This window comes from Myotis myotis, unplaced genomic scaffold (genome assembly GCF_014108235.1).
Source record: "Myotis myotis isolate mMyoMyo1 unplaced genomic scaffold, mMyoMyo1.p scaffold_m19_p_20, whole genome shotgun sequence".
NCBI lineage: Eukaryota > Metazoa > Chordata > Mammalia > Chiroptera > Vespertilionidae > Myotis > Myotis myotis.
This window is the reverse complement of record NW_023416325.1, coordinates 13,600,334-13,613,723: the sequence shown is the minus strand read 5'-3', so window position 1 is coordinate 13,613,723 and position 13,390 is coordinate 13,600,334. Positions and strand designations below refer to the sequence as shown.

Sequence of the window (13,390 nt, the reverse complement as noted above, 5' to 3'; positions counted from 1 at the left end):
GTGGGCAGGAGCTGAGCTGGGCATGGAGGGAGCAGGACATCCCAGGGGGCGAGGGCCGGGAACAGAGGGCATCTGCACCAGGGCAGGGAGTGAGAGCTTATCTGGCGGTCACCGGCCATGGCCAGCTCCATCCAACAGGAGGGAGGGACATAATGGGCTGGAGGAGGAACTGGGGAAGGAGAGGGCAGAGGGACTGAATGGTGACCTGGTCCTTGTGTCCTGGTCAGGTTCCTGGAAGGTGCCCCAGGGAACTCCTGCTGGGCACAAAGGATTCTCCCACCCACCTGAGAACCAGGGGAAGCCACAGGTTAAATACGAGACTAGACAAGAATGAGCAGAGAGCATGGGTTCTGATTGACAAGAACGTTTTGAGAATTGATTGGGTTCAGGGAGCCGGGCTGGGGCTGGGGACGACTCAGGTGGAAGGAAAGACCCTCCCAGAGGTGCCAAGGCTCCAGCCCCCGAGGGTGGGGGGCTCAGGGCCCTAGGAACACTCCCCGGGGACCACGGTCTTCTCCACGGTGCCCCCCTCGTGCGTGACCTGGCAGCTGTAGCTGCCGCCAGATTTCCACTTGTCAGGCGTCAAGCTCAGGTAGCTGCTGGCCGCGTACTTGTTGTTGCTCTGCTTGGAGGGCTTGGTGGTCTCCACGCCCTGGGTGACGGGGGTGCCATTTGCCTTCCAGGCCACCGTCACGCTGCCCGGGTAGAAGTCGCTGATGAGACACACCAGCGTGGCCTTGTTGGTGTGGAGCTCCTCCGAGGAGGGCGGGAACAGAGTGACCGAGGGTGCGGACGCGGGCTGACCTATGTGGACAGAGAAGGGGTGTGAGACGCAGGGGGGAGCGGGTGTTGGTGCAGCCCCCCTGCCAATCTGCATCCTCTGTGACCCGTCCATTGTGGCCATGTTTGTTCCCCCAGGGGACCCTCCTTCCTTCTTTGTCTCCTCCTTTCCTCTCAGCCCCTGGACAGCAGGCCGCCCCCACCCGTCCAGAAGCCCTTCCAAGTCACCTCCCGGTGATCTGGCCAAGCCCCTCCACCTGTAGCCTCAGTTTCCCCGAGTGTAAGCGGGGCAGGCTGACCTCCCTCCCCCCAGTCCCCGGAGTCTGAGTGTGGGGCTTGGCTCAGACTCCCGAGCCCTCAGCCCAGCGTCAGGCCCCACCTCACTCATCCTTCTGGAGCCCCAGGCCTCTGCGATCTGGGCTCCCCCAACCGGCCTGATGGTGTGTGGGGAGGCCCAAGCCTGAGCCCAGCACACAGAGGGGCCTGGCGCCCCCCGTCGCCCTTGGGCACCCAGCGGCACCCAGCGTGGCCCCAGCCCGGCCTCAGCTCTCCAATGAAGGCTGAGGCCGAAGCCCAGGGGCCTCTCAGGCTCTGCCTGCCTCCCGCCCCTTGTGCCCTGACCCAGCACCCTGCACCTCAGCTGCATCTTTGGCGCTGCTCCCCCTGATGACGGGCACTGTGGCCCCACGCCACCCCAGGACCTCTGACAACTGACTTCATGGGGCAGTTTGCAGCTCTGACCCCCCCCGCCCCCGGTCCGCTCCCCACATTGTCATCTCTGAGTCCAATGCTCCCTAGAGGAAGGTGGGTGGCCGAACCTTGGACAGAAATTATGGGCTCCAGGGACAGGTGAGTCTGTGCCTCACAGAACCTGCTCCTCTCTGACCGCTGTCCTGGGAGGCTGAGCTGCTGGCCACCTTACCTGCTGTACTTTGTCTTTGCCTCCCATGTCCTCACAGCCCGGAGAGCTTTAGCTCGGCCTTCCATAGGCCTCCCTCGGGCTGACCCTGTGCCCCTGGAGGTTGTGGTCACAGCCTCAGCCCTGTCCCTAGACGACTGTATGGCTCTCCCCACGGGGATGGGCATCGAGCCCTCGGCCCAGATCCCAGGGCCTCCGGACTACCTAGGCCCCTTGTGGGTGTCTGTCCTGGAAGAGAGACTGGAGCCCCATTCCTAGGCCAAACCTCAGCCTCAGCCCCCGGGATCCAGCTGCTTCAAGCTGTCAGACTCTGGACATGGCTACTCCTACTGTTGGGCCCTCCCTGCTGGTTACCCTGAGACCAACCCGTCTCCCCCAGACCTTATAGAGAGAGGTGGGGATCGGCTATTTTTCCCTATATTTTTAATGTATTTTTGGGGGGGTGGCGGGGGTGGGAGAGGAAGGGAGAGGGAGAGAAAGAGAAACATCGAAATGCCCCCTGACCAGGAATCAAGCCAGCAACCTTTTGGTGCCGACACCCAAAGAACTGAGCCATACAGTCCAGGGCCTGGGGATGGTTCTGACGGCCGGCCAGGAGGGCAGAGGGGAAGCAGCCTACAGAGAGAGGAGTGTTTCCCAAGACAGCAGAGGGTGGGACGCCAGGGAAAAGGTGATGAGAGCCGCTTACCCAGGACGATGAGCTGGGTCCCGCTGCTGAAGACGTACCACGGCGACTGAAGATCGGACCAAAACCCGCCGGGCCAGCACCTGGGGCCTGTCCCCTGGGGGCCAGTCCTGAGCAGGAACCTGCTGGGTACGATGGGCACAGGCTGCAGCAGGGGGTGGGGCAGGTGGGCGGCCGGCTCCCTTCCGAGGCCGGTACCACCTGCGCTTTGGAGTCACCTAGCGTGTGATCCCCCGAGGCTGGCCTGGTCACCACGGAATCCTTAGTGCTGATGGAGGCACTGAGTGCTGTGTCCCTCCAGGCAGCTGTGTGGTGCGGCCGGAGGATCCTGAACTTGCTTGATCTGCTTGACCTCTCCTGGCCTCATCCTAGGGACTCTGAGGGTTCCTTCCCCACAATTCCCCACGGTCCAGCCAGTGGGCTTCTTCCCTGGGTCCAGTGCACCGGGTCATTCCTGACTCACAGTGTTCCCACGGAGAGAACCCTTTCCCTGTGTCTCCACACATCAAGATACGATTCAGTTCTCTTTATGAAGCCTTCTCTGATCTCTTAAACCACTCATTCTGTCCATCCATCCATTAATTCCTCCATCCACCATCCATCCATCATCCAACCATCCATTAATAATGGCCCCCAAGCACTTGTCTGCCAGTAATGGTCTCATGTGCTGAGACATGGCAGGGCCCCCGGTTCTCATCTCCATCTCTCCCTAAAACCTCTTGGTTAAGGCTGACAGGTCCCTCTTCTCTGTCAAGTCTGAGCTCCCCTCCCAGTTCCTCTTGTACCTTAACTTTTTGCAGGATGCAACACAGGGGTGGATCCTCTTCCCAGTGACTCTTCCTCTGGGTACCTGAGACCTCGCACTCTTTCCCTCCTCTGGCTTCCCTTTCTTTACGGCCCATACCTGGCCACTGACCCATTCTTTGCCATCTCACACTGGATTCCCACCACCGCCTGTATGGTGAGGCTCTAGTCCAGTGGTTCTCAACCTTCTGGCCCTTTAAATACAGTTCCTCATGTTGTGACCCAACCATAAAATTATTTTCGTTGCTACTTCATAACTGTCATGTTGCTACTGTTATGAATCGTCATGTAAATAACTAATATGCAGGATGGTCTTAGGCGACCCCTGTGAAAGGGTCGTTTGACCGCCAAAGGGGTCGCGACCCACAGGTTGAGAACCACTGGGCTAGTCTGTCCAGCTCCAAGCCTTCTGTCTCCGCGGCTCTGCCTAAACTGCCTAGTGAGCGTCTCCAGCTGCACGGCCCACAGGAACCGCAACTCGCCACATCCAACTGAGGCTGGCCACCCTTCCTTCTCCCAACCCAGTTCTTTTCTGACTTCACCTGGTCACGCGTGATCATGAGTGTTCTCACCGCCCCCTCCTCATCCCCAGGCTGGAAGTCTGTGTTCTTAAACTCAGCATCTAAATATTCCCTTTTAAAGTTACAACTAGAAGCCCCAGATTTTGTTTTGCTGATTTTAACTTCCCACTCATACAAAATGTGGCATTGAGTTGGGCCTTATTGGTTGTAAGCATTTCTGCATTTTCACCTTAGAAGCTGGTCCAGTCAGCAGTGGTTGGTTTTGTGATGCAAATCTAAGATTTTTTTGCATTAATTTTTTATTGTTTTAAAATTGCATATATAACACAATTAAGCAATGTAGAAGTGCCTTTAAAAAGTACACCTAATATTTATCTATCTATATAGTGTCATTTTCTTTCTTTATTGTGGTAAAATAAACATAGCATAAAATTTCCCACTTTAACTCATTCTATGAGGCTGGTATTACCCTAATACCAAAAGCAGAGCAAGGCATTATAAGAAAAGAAAACTAAAGACATATCTCTCATGAATAAAGATGCAAAAATCCTCAAAAGATATTTACAAATCAAATCCAACAATGTATAAAAAGAATTATGCACCATGATCAAGTGGGATTTATCTCAGGCATGCAAGACTGGTTCAACATTTGAAAATCAATTAATGTAATCTATCACATCAACAGGCTAAGGAAGAAAAATCACATGATTATGTTACTAGATGCAGAAAAAACAGTTGACAAAATTCAACACCCATTCATGATAAAAACTCTCACAGGAGAACTTACTTAACTTGCTAAAAGGTATCTACAAAAAACCTATAGCTAGCCCTGGCTGAGTAGGTCAGCTGGATAGAGCATCATCCCAATACACCAAGGGGTAGGTTCGATCCCCAGTGAGGGCACATACAAGACAACCAATGAATGCAAGTGGAACAACAAGTCAAAGTTTCTCTCTCTCTCTCTCTCTCTCTCTCTCTCTCTCTCTCTCTCTCTCTCTTTCTCTCTCTCTTCTCTCTCTCTCCCTCTAAAAATCAATTAAAAAAACAACAAACAAACCTATAGCTAACATCATAATTAATGGGAGAAACTTGAAGCTTTCCTGCTAAGGTCAGTAACAAGGTAAAGCTATTTCTTCTCACCACTGCTTTTCCATATTGTACTGAAAATTGAAGAGCAGTGGCTAATGCAATAAGATAGTGAAATAAAAGGTATACAGATTGCGAGAGAAGAAATAAATGGATAATGTGATTGTGTAGAAAACCCAAAAGAATTGACACACACACACAAAATCCAGTTTTGCTCAGTGGTTAGATTGTTGGCCTGCGAACAGATTCTGGTCAAGAGCACGTACCTCGTACCTCTGTTGCAGGTTTGATCCCTGGCCCAGTTTGGGGCACATGTGGGAGGCAACCAAGCAATGTGTCTCTCTCACGTCTATGTTTCTCTCTCTCTCTTTCTCACCCCTCCCCCACTCCTCCCTCCTTTCCATTTTCTCTAAAATCAAAAGAAAAAAAAATCCTCAGGTAGGATTAGAAAAACACACACACCCTCTTGGAGCTAATAAGCAATTACAGCAAGGTTTCAAGATACGAGATTAATGTACAAGTCAAATACTTTTACTTATGTCAGCAACGACAGTAGAATTTGAAATTAAAAACAACGCCTCCCGCTTTCCTGGGTCTGCCTCTCCCACCCTTTCCCCCAGCTCCCGGCCTCCTCTGCACACCTCCCTTTCCTCTTGGCCTACGCTGCTCTCTGCCTGGAGCATTCCCATCATGGGTCAGCGCCCCTCCGTCTGTACGACCAGCTTGGGCAGGCCCCCAGCCACTTTACTGCTCCTGAAGTGTCCAGGCGTCTGTTCCCAGGACTGCACATGACCCTCTCTGTATCCCCCAGCCCCGAATGGCCCCTCAGTGAGCGGATGTTCTTGGGGAAGAGCAGCTCTTTGCAGACCACCCCTTCTCTCGGACCATTTTGTTGAGATACAGGACACACTGATGCAGTTATCGTGTCCTCTTAACTGTCTGTCAAAAAAGGCAGGGGGTGCCCTGGCTGATTTGCTCAGTGGTTAGAGCGTCAGCCCACGGACCAAGGGGTTTCGGGTTTGATTCTCAGTCAAGGGCACACGGTCAAGGACAGGAGTACCTGGGTTGCAGGATCCCCACCCCATGGTGTGCATGTGGGAAGCAACCAATCAATGTGTCTCTCTCACATCGATGTTTCTCTCTCTCTCTTCCCCTTCCTCCCTCCCTTCCACTCTAAAAATCGATGGAAGAAAAAAAGAAACAAACAACAAAAAAACCCCAAAAAATCGATGGAAGAAAATATCCTCGAGTGAGGATTAACAACAACGAAAAAGGCCGGGGGCATCCTGGCTCTTCCCTTCCCGTTCCTTCCACCTTCTGAATCTGCCCACATATCTGTCCACTCTGCCTGGGCCACCGCCACGCCCTCGCGAGGTCTCTCTAGTCCCGATTTCCATCCCCTCCCACCCACCCAAGTCCGGTCATGTCGTTTTCTTGCAACATTCCTCAGGACTCCCAGGTGAGGTCTGTCCTCCAAGGATGGGCCCTCCAGGTCTGGGCCTGGCCACCTGCCCGACCTCCCCTCAGACCCCCTTGGTCCCAGGACCCACCGCTCCAGCTCCGGGGACCACTGGCAGCTTTCGGAGGTGGGTCGCACTATCTGTGCTCCCTCCGCAGTGGGGCCTCCTCCGCCCTTCGCTGTGGGTGCATCTGTCCTGCAGGCATCCCCCTGCGTGTGGTGTTGCTTCACCCCGCCCCCTTCTCTGGGTGGACCTGAGTGGGGCTGACTCTTGTTCCCCTGGGATCCCGGCCTCAGCCTTTGACCCTGATGGGGGCTCCATCTCTCCTCATGCTTTCCTGGGCCCTGCCCTTGCTCAGCGGTCCCTGCAGGACACGGAGACGCCAGTCCTGGCCTGACACCCACGGGTGCTGACCCACCTCCCTGCTGCCCTGCTGGAGTAGCAGCCGATCAGCTCTCTCCATCCCAGCCCTTCATCACGGCGGCCCCAGCATCCCTGGTGTGGGTTCCAGGCCGCAAGGCCCTCATCCTGTTCGGACCCTGCACTTTGCAGAGGGGGAAACTGAGGCCCGGAGAGGTGGACTTGTCAGCCCAGTTTAGGGGCTGGAGATGGGGATGGCCGGAGGCCTTGAGCGTGGGCCCTGGAGTCTGCACCAGCTGTGACTTTGGGCAGGTCACCTCACCTCTCTGAGCTTCCATCCTCATCTGTGAATTGGATGACAGCGGGATCGCCCTGTGGGGCCATTTGAGGGAGGTTCTGTCCCTAAAATGACTGCTGCCCAGGATGAGGGTGTCATTGTGCCACTGATTCTCTTAAGTGGTTCCAGATGCTCAGCCCTTGGTCCAGGACTTCCCACCACACACAGAGGAGGGGCTGGGGCCACACATCAAGGTGCAACAGACCAAGGCCCTCAAAAGCCCTCACCCTAGGCCTTTCCCACGGAGGTGTCTGTGTCCTGGGTGGGCGTGGGCCCCTGGGAGGACAGTCCCAAGAGGCAGCCCAGGCTGAGGATCTTTGGTTCAGGGCCTGGTGACCCGAGGACACCAGGGAAGGTACCCCCACCTCACGGCATCAGCCAGGGTCTGTGCCCCCTGCTCCAGGGAGTGACGCCTACTCAGAGGGGGAGAGTGAGAATGTGGCTCATTGGCTACAGTGGTCGGCAAACTGCGGCTCGGCAAACCGCGGCTTGAGAGCCACATACAGTTCTTTGGCCCATTGAGTGTGGCTCTTCTACAAAATACTGGCTTCTGTGCATGGGCCACGAAGTTTCAATCGCACTGTATGAAGGAGGCCCGGCTCCCTGGGACAACAGCACCCACACCCGCGGGGACGTCCCGCCCCTGTCTTTATTTCTGCCCCACCCAGAAGACCAGGTGAGGCACTAGTCTTGGGTGCAAAATTTAAGGGGTGCCAAAACCCCCAGTAAAGTAGATAAATACATTTCAATAAAATATTAAAAAGTAAAAATCAATGCAAAAAAATCCACACTGAACAAAAGGTCAACTCTGCCAGCATCTGCCCAGGCCCCTGCTCTCCAGCCGACCCTCCCTTCTCTCCCCTTGCCCCTCATTGCCACGCTCTGTCCCCTACTCTTAGTTTGGGCTCAGAGACCCTCAGGTCCCCCACATGACTCACTCCGCCCCTTACCTTCCCCACAGGCTCCTAGGGCTGCTCCTTGTCGGGGCTCCAGAGCTTGGGGCCCTGCTGTGAGGTGCCGTGGTCGAGGACAGCAGGCCATGGGCGCCCACAGCCAGGCCCAGCAGCATCAGGGGCCAGTGCTGCCTGAAGCCAGGGCTCTGCCCTCTGCGGGCCTCATAGCCCACCGGCCCTATTCTGGGCCTCATCTGCGCTCAGGGTCAAAGGCACCCCTGGCTGACCTGCTGGCGTACGCGTCCAGTGGGGAGGGTTAGGTTGGCAGGTGCCTCTGTCCCTCTCGCTGACAGTGACTGTCCCAGTGCGCCCGGGCCTTTTCTGGTCGCTGCCCCCAGTGCCCCGCCCCCTCCAGGGCCATGGCCGTTACTCCTGAGGGTCTCTCCCAGCGGGGCATCTGCCAACTGCCATGCTGTGGTCAGGATCCAGGGTTCAACTGCCCCCACCACAGCTGCCAGCCTGGCTGGGCCCATGGGGCCTTGTGTGGGGCACACCTGCTCCTGCCCAGCGTCGGTGGGCCAGGGGTCACCTGAGTTCAGCTGTGGCCTGGGCCTGGGGCTCCTCTTCTGACCAGACCTGGGCGGTAGTGGTGACAGGGGAGGAAACAGGTATTGGTTTAGCAAGAAGCCAATGTTCAAGTCGGGGATTGTGATGTGATTATAAAGATTATAAAAGCGGTGCGCCACATCCAGCTCATGTTTGCAACCACCTTTGCTTCAGAGCCTGTGTCCCAGTCCCCGCAGACCCAGTGTGTCCTGGGCAGCGCCACGCCCATGGCGTGTCCATCTCCCTGACGCTCTTCCCAGGGCCCCAGAGTGGATTTCATGGATGCCACCTGCCCTGGTGGAGTTGGGCCACCCAGACCTCCTGCTGGTGTTTGTCTAGCCATGGTCACGGCGCTGTAACTGACTGACCGGCTGATGTCTCGGGGTATGGAGGAACCCCTGGGACGCCCCTCATCCAGTCCAGCTTCTCCCTTTTGAGGTGCTTAGTCCTTTGTGCCTCTGACCTGGGCTCCCCTGGGGAGCTGTCCCAGGGGTCCAAGCTGAAGCCACTCCATCCCAGAACCCCCGTGTAAGTGTGACACTTGCCAGTGCCCAGGACGCAGAAGTGGGGGTTCCTCCGGGGACAGCCCCAGGTCTCAGAGAGGAGAAAGGACTGTCTCTAAGTGCAGGGACCCCAGCTGCTCCCTCCACCTCGGTCCCTCTACCTGCCTCAGCCTCTGGGCAACGGCTGCTGGAAACCACATCCTGTTGAGGTGGCCACGGTCAGGAATCCAGACCTGGCTGGACACTGAGGGCCGGGCTGGGCTGGGCCTGCCCAGGTGGTGCAGCTGCAGCCTGGCTGCCCAGGCCTGTTTCCTCCAACCCTGGCTCCTCTGTGCCCTGTCCTGCCTTCTCTCCTGGAGCAGGGGGTGTGTCCCTGTCCAGTCACTTCTGCCCTGCTCCGTGTCAAAGGGCACCCTCCCTCCCCCAGCCTCCTGCTGGTCACTCCCCTGCTCACTCTCCACCCTACAGGCCTGAGTCTTCGCTGCAGCCACCATGGACTCTTCTCTCTCAGGCCATCATCGGAGCAGGCACGTGGACCACCTTCCCGAGGTCCCAGGTGCAAATTTTCTAGAAAATCCCAGGTTCTCAGGGTCACTGGGCCTGCAGGATGGCTCCTGAGCTGTCTTTGGGGTAGTGGCTGCTATTTTGGAAGGTTCAAAACGTCTACAAAGCCAAGAGGTTTCATTCAACATGAGGGTGATGATGTAGCTGCCAGTGTGATGGTTAATTTTATGTGTCAACTTGGCTGGTCACAGTATATATATATATATATAAATTCTGCTACTGTTATTTTTAAAAATGAAAAAAAACATATGTTTTTATTGGTTTGAGAGAGAAAGATAGACATATAAATAATGAGAGAGAATCATTGATTGGCTGCCTCCTGCACACACCCTAATGGGGATCAAGCCCACAGCCAGGCATGTGCCCTGAAGGGGAATCGAACCGTGACCAACCACTGAGCCACGCCGGCCGGGATATACTATTTTTGACACATCAACATGTTCTTGGTTGGAGACCAATTTTACAGGGCTTGCACTGGCCAAAGATAGACTACTTATAATAATTGCCATGGATTTAAATACCTCAGATATGCTTATACCCATGCACTTCTAGTGATACTAACAAACTCAAGTTGTGTGATGCTGGCACACTGACTTGTTATTTTGATAGTTGGTAAATAAAGAAGAAAAACATCAAACACTGATCTTGCCTTTGCTATAGAAGCAGTCCCTCAGGCGACTAAATCATTGATGAGTGGAAGTGTTCTTTGTAGAAGTTTTCTAGTTAATAAGTGAAGCAGAGATGCTAGAAGGAAAATACCCCCATTTTGCATCCCACATTGAACCAATGGATTTGAGTGTTGTGCCTACGTCACAAACATGCGACTTAGGATGAAATGCCAGAGCTCTTTGTGTCCCAACGGGCCTCCACGTGTTAATTCCACCCTCCCTCTTTCCGTGGGGCCACCTCCCGTAGCTCATCTTGCCAAATCATGTCACAACCACACTGGCCTTGGGTAGGCACGGGGGGGCCCTGGCATTTCCCTCCATCTGATCGGCATGCTCCATCCTCCGCGGGCCCCTGGTTCTTCCTCAGATACCCTCCCAGGGGTCTCAGAGTCCAACTCAGGTCAGAAAGTTTGGGTCCCTCGTCTTTAGCACCACTGCTGACGTGTCCGAGCCCATTGGGTTCTATGTTTCTGTGTAAAACTTGGGAGCCCCATCAAGCCTTTATATGCACAAACCACAGCTCTTAGCACCCCACACTCTTGTTCCGTATCACAGTCAGGAGCCCCGCTGACACTTTGCTATGCCAGGCAGCAGATCCCAACAGTCTGGGAATCCCACCTTCTCCAATATCTCGTGTCTCCATTACCAATACAGAACGTATCCCAAGTGTTCCTGTCCCTGCATTAGTCTATTTCAAGCTTTTCCTTTCCTCACCACTTCTGGTTGCTGACTCTAATCACCGGTGTCACATACCAGGCATCAGAAGGGGTGTGTGTGTGTGTGTGTGTGTGTGTGTGAGAGAGAGAGAGAGAGAGAGAGAGAGAGAGAGAGAGAGAGAGAGAGAGAGAGGAGAGAGAGAGAGAGAGAGAGAGAGAGAATGGTGACAGAGCTTTCCCTTCTTAGGGAATCACAATGACCCCAGCCATCTAATGGGATCCTGGAATGCCAGGGTCTTTGGAAGCCACGGCTTCATTCAGTTATGCATGCGTTTACTTCTTCATCTCTTCACCCAACTCCATTATCTCCTAGCGTCCATCACACATACAATGAGATGAACGGATCTTGCCCACTGAGAATGTGCAGTTTTGTGGAGGAGAGAGACTTGCAAAATAAACGTAGAGCTGTGTGGCAGGTGCTAAACATAGTTAGGAAAACACATGTCTGCAGATCGCAGGAAGTCAGTAACTGAATAAACAGGTCAGGGGAATCTTGCCCAAGGAGTGAGATTTGAGGTCATGGTGGAACCCTGAGTCCGTGCAGCTAGCTGGAGGTCACTGACAAGGGGCAGCAAGAAAACACCCTGAGCAAAGGTTTGGAGGCAACCAAGAGAAGCAAGTGTTGGGTCAAGTGCAGGTGGTTTAATATGACACAGACAGTGGGGGGGGGGGCAGGGGGGGACACACAAGACATGGGACTTGGTTCAGAGCTGGGCCACCTCCAAAGGCTGTGTCATGATAAGGAGTCTGAATTTTCTTCCTCCAACCTGTCCTGTCCTGTCCCTGTACTCCCTGGGAACGTGGCTGCTCCCAACGGAGATGAACCACAGTGTAAAATACACACTGGATTTTGAAGATTGAAAAGAAAGAGTTTAAACCATCTTATAACTAATTTTATATTGATTGCATGTTGAAATGACAGTATCTGGGATATATTGGGGTAAAACTAATTTCACCTGTTTCCTTTAAAAAAATGTAGCCAGCAGGGAATTGGAAGTGACAGAAATGGCTTGCGTACGTGCTGTTGAGAGCGGGAGACAATCCAAGGTTAGAGAGAAGGGGTGCAGGCAAGGCTGGATCTGGGAATAACGAGGGGATTGGACTAGGGAGAAGGCCAGGCCTGGTGACTAATGAAGAAGTAATGATACTACTATTTCATTGAGCACCCATTATAGTTAAGCCCAGGTAAGCACTTTATATGAATTTATGGGTGCTATTATAATACTCTTTATATACAACATTGGAAATGCTGGCCTAGAATTCAACTGACCCTGCCAAGGCTGACCGGAGCTAAGACTCACACTCTGCCTGGCCTGAGGCCTGAGGCCAGGGTCTGGCCCCTCAGGAGTCTGGTTGGGCACGGGCATTAAGATGATGGAGGAGGCCAGTACAACGCTGGTTCTCTGGGTCTATTGTCGTAGCATGGAATCCCGGAATGACGAAGGATGAACGAAGAAGGGCAGGTTACAGGCAGAGACGGGTCCTTTGGGACCACCTGCCTGGCCTTTAAAAACATGAGCCTGCCCTGGCTGGTTGGCTCAGTGGTTGGAGGTGGTCCCATACACCAGAAGGTTGTGGGTTGGATTCAGGTCAGAGCACATACCTAGGTTGTGGGTTACCTAGGTTGAGGGTATGATCCCTGGTCAGGATGCGTATGGGAGGCAACTGATCCATGTTTCTCTCTCTCTGTCTCCCTTCCTTCCTCTCTAAAAATCAACAAAAATATTAGGTCTAGAAATCTCTCTGCTATGAGTGAGTCGATGTCAGGGGCATTCCTTTCGCCCCTGCCATTCACCCTTTTCTCCTACGCGCTCTCTTCACTCCCCCTCCAGATCACTCATCCCTTTCAGAGCGCTCCCTCTTCTGCTGCTCCCCCATCCCCTCTCACATCTCTCTCTCTCTCTCTCTCTCTCTCTCTCTCTCTCTCCTGAAGTCCAAGGGCCCTTCTTTTGCTGTAATTTGTTTTTGAGCCCATTGTTTCTACAACTCACTTCTACCTCTGTGACTTTCTAAATAAACTTTCTCTTCCATAAAAAAACACCACCCAAAACCAAAAACATGAGCCTGGAGTCTCCTCTTCAGGAACAAAGGCCTGATGCAGAAAGAATTCTGTGCATTTGAGGAAGTGAGAGTTCAAAGGGCACCTGAAATAGGCTATGAGTTGGGGCCATTGTTTTACAAAAGAGACTCAGGAACCTGTGCCTGCCTTTCTGGGGCATCCCCTGCCCCCGGGTCATTTTAGCCATGATAAGTGGGCGTTCTCAGCCAAGTCTGGGGGCACAGAGGAGATGGTGTGCCTGGCACCTCTCTGTGCATAGGATGTGACCCACCACCCAGGGGCTCAGGGTGCTGCGCTGTGGGTCAGGGTTGCAGGAGCTCACCTGTTCCCTCGTCACCCAACAAGCTAATTGGGGAGCCCGCGCCCCTCCTGCCTCCAGGTCCTTTGGTGGGTCCAGAGGTTTAGCATCCCTGGGACCGTCAGGCAGGA

The 13,390-nt window shown here is 54.1% G+C and overlaps 1 protein-coding gene across 2 annotated transcripts; it reads right to left on the bottom strand.

Annotated features, from left to right (window-relative positions):
• Positions 1-354: 354 nt before the first annotated feature.
• IGLL1 (immunoglobulin lambda like polypeptide 1) lies at positions 355-8,190 on the bottom strand. 2 transcript variants are annotated; one of them, XM_036353202.1, is made up of 3 exons: positions 7,903-8,190; positions 2,388-2,506; positions 355-804 (listed from the first exon to the last, which is right to left on the bottom strand). In XM_036353202.1, exons 1-3 carry the CDS (start codon positions 8,097-8,099, stop codon positions 485-487), a joined length of 636 nt encoding a protein of 211 aa, XP_036209095.1. In that variant the 5' UTR covers positions 8,100-8,190; the 3' UTR covers positions 355-484. The 2 variants fall into 2 exon arrangements, with proteins under 2 accessions (XP_036209095.1, XP_036209096.1); XM_036353203.1 differs by lacking the exon at positions 2,388-2,506 and having other exon boundaries at positions 364-804; positions 7,903-7,993.
• Positions 8,191-13,390: the final 5,200 nt, after the last annotated feature.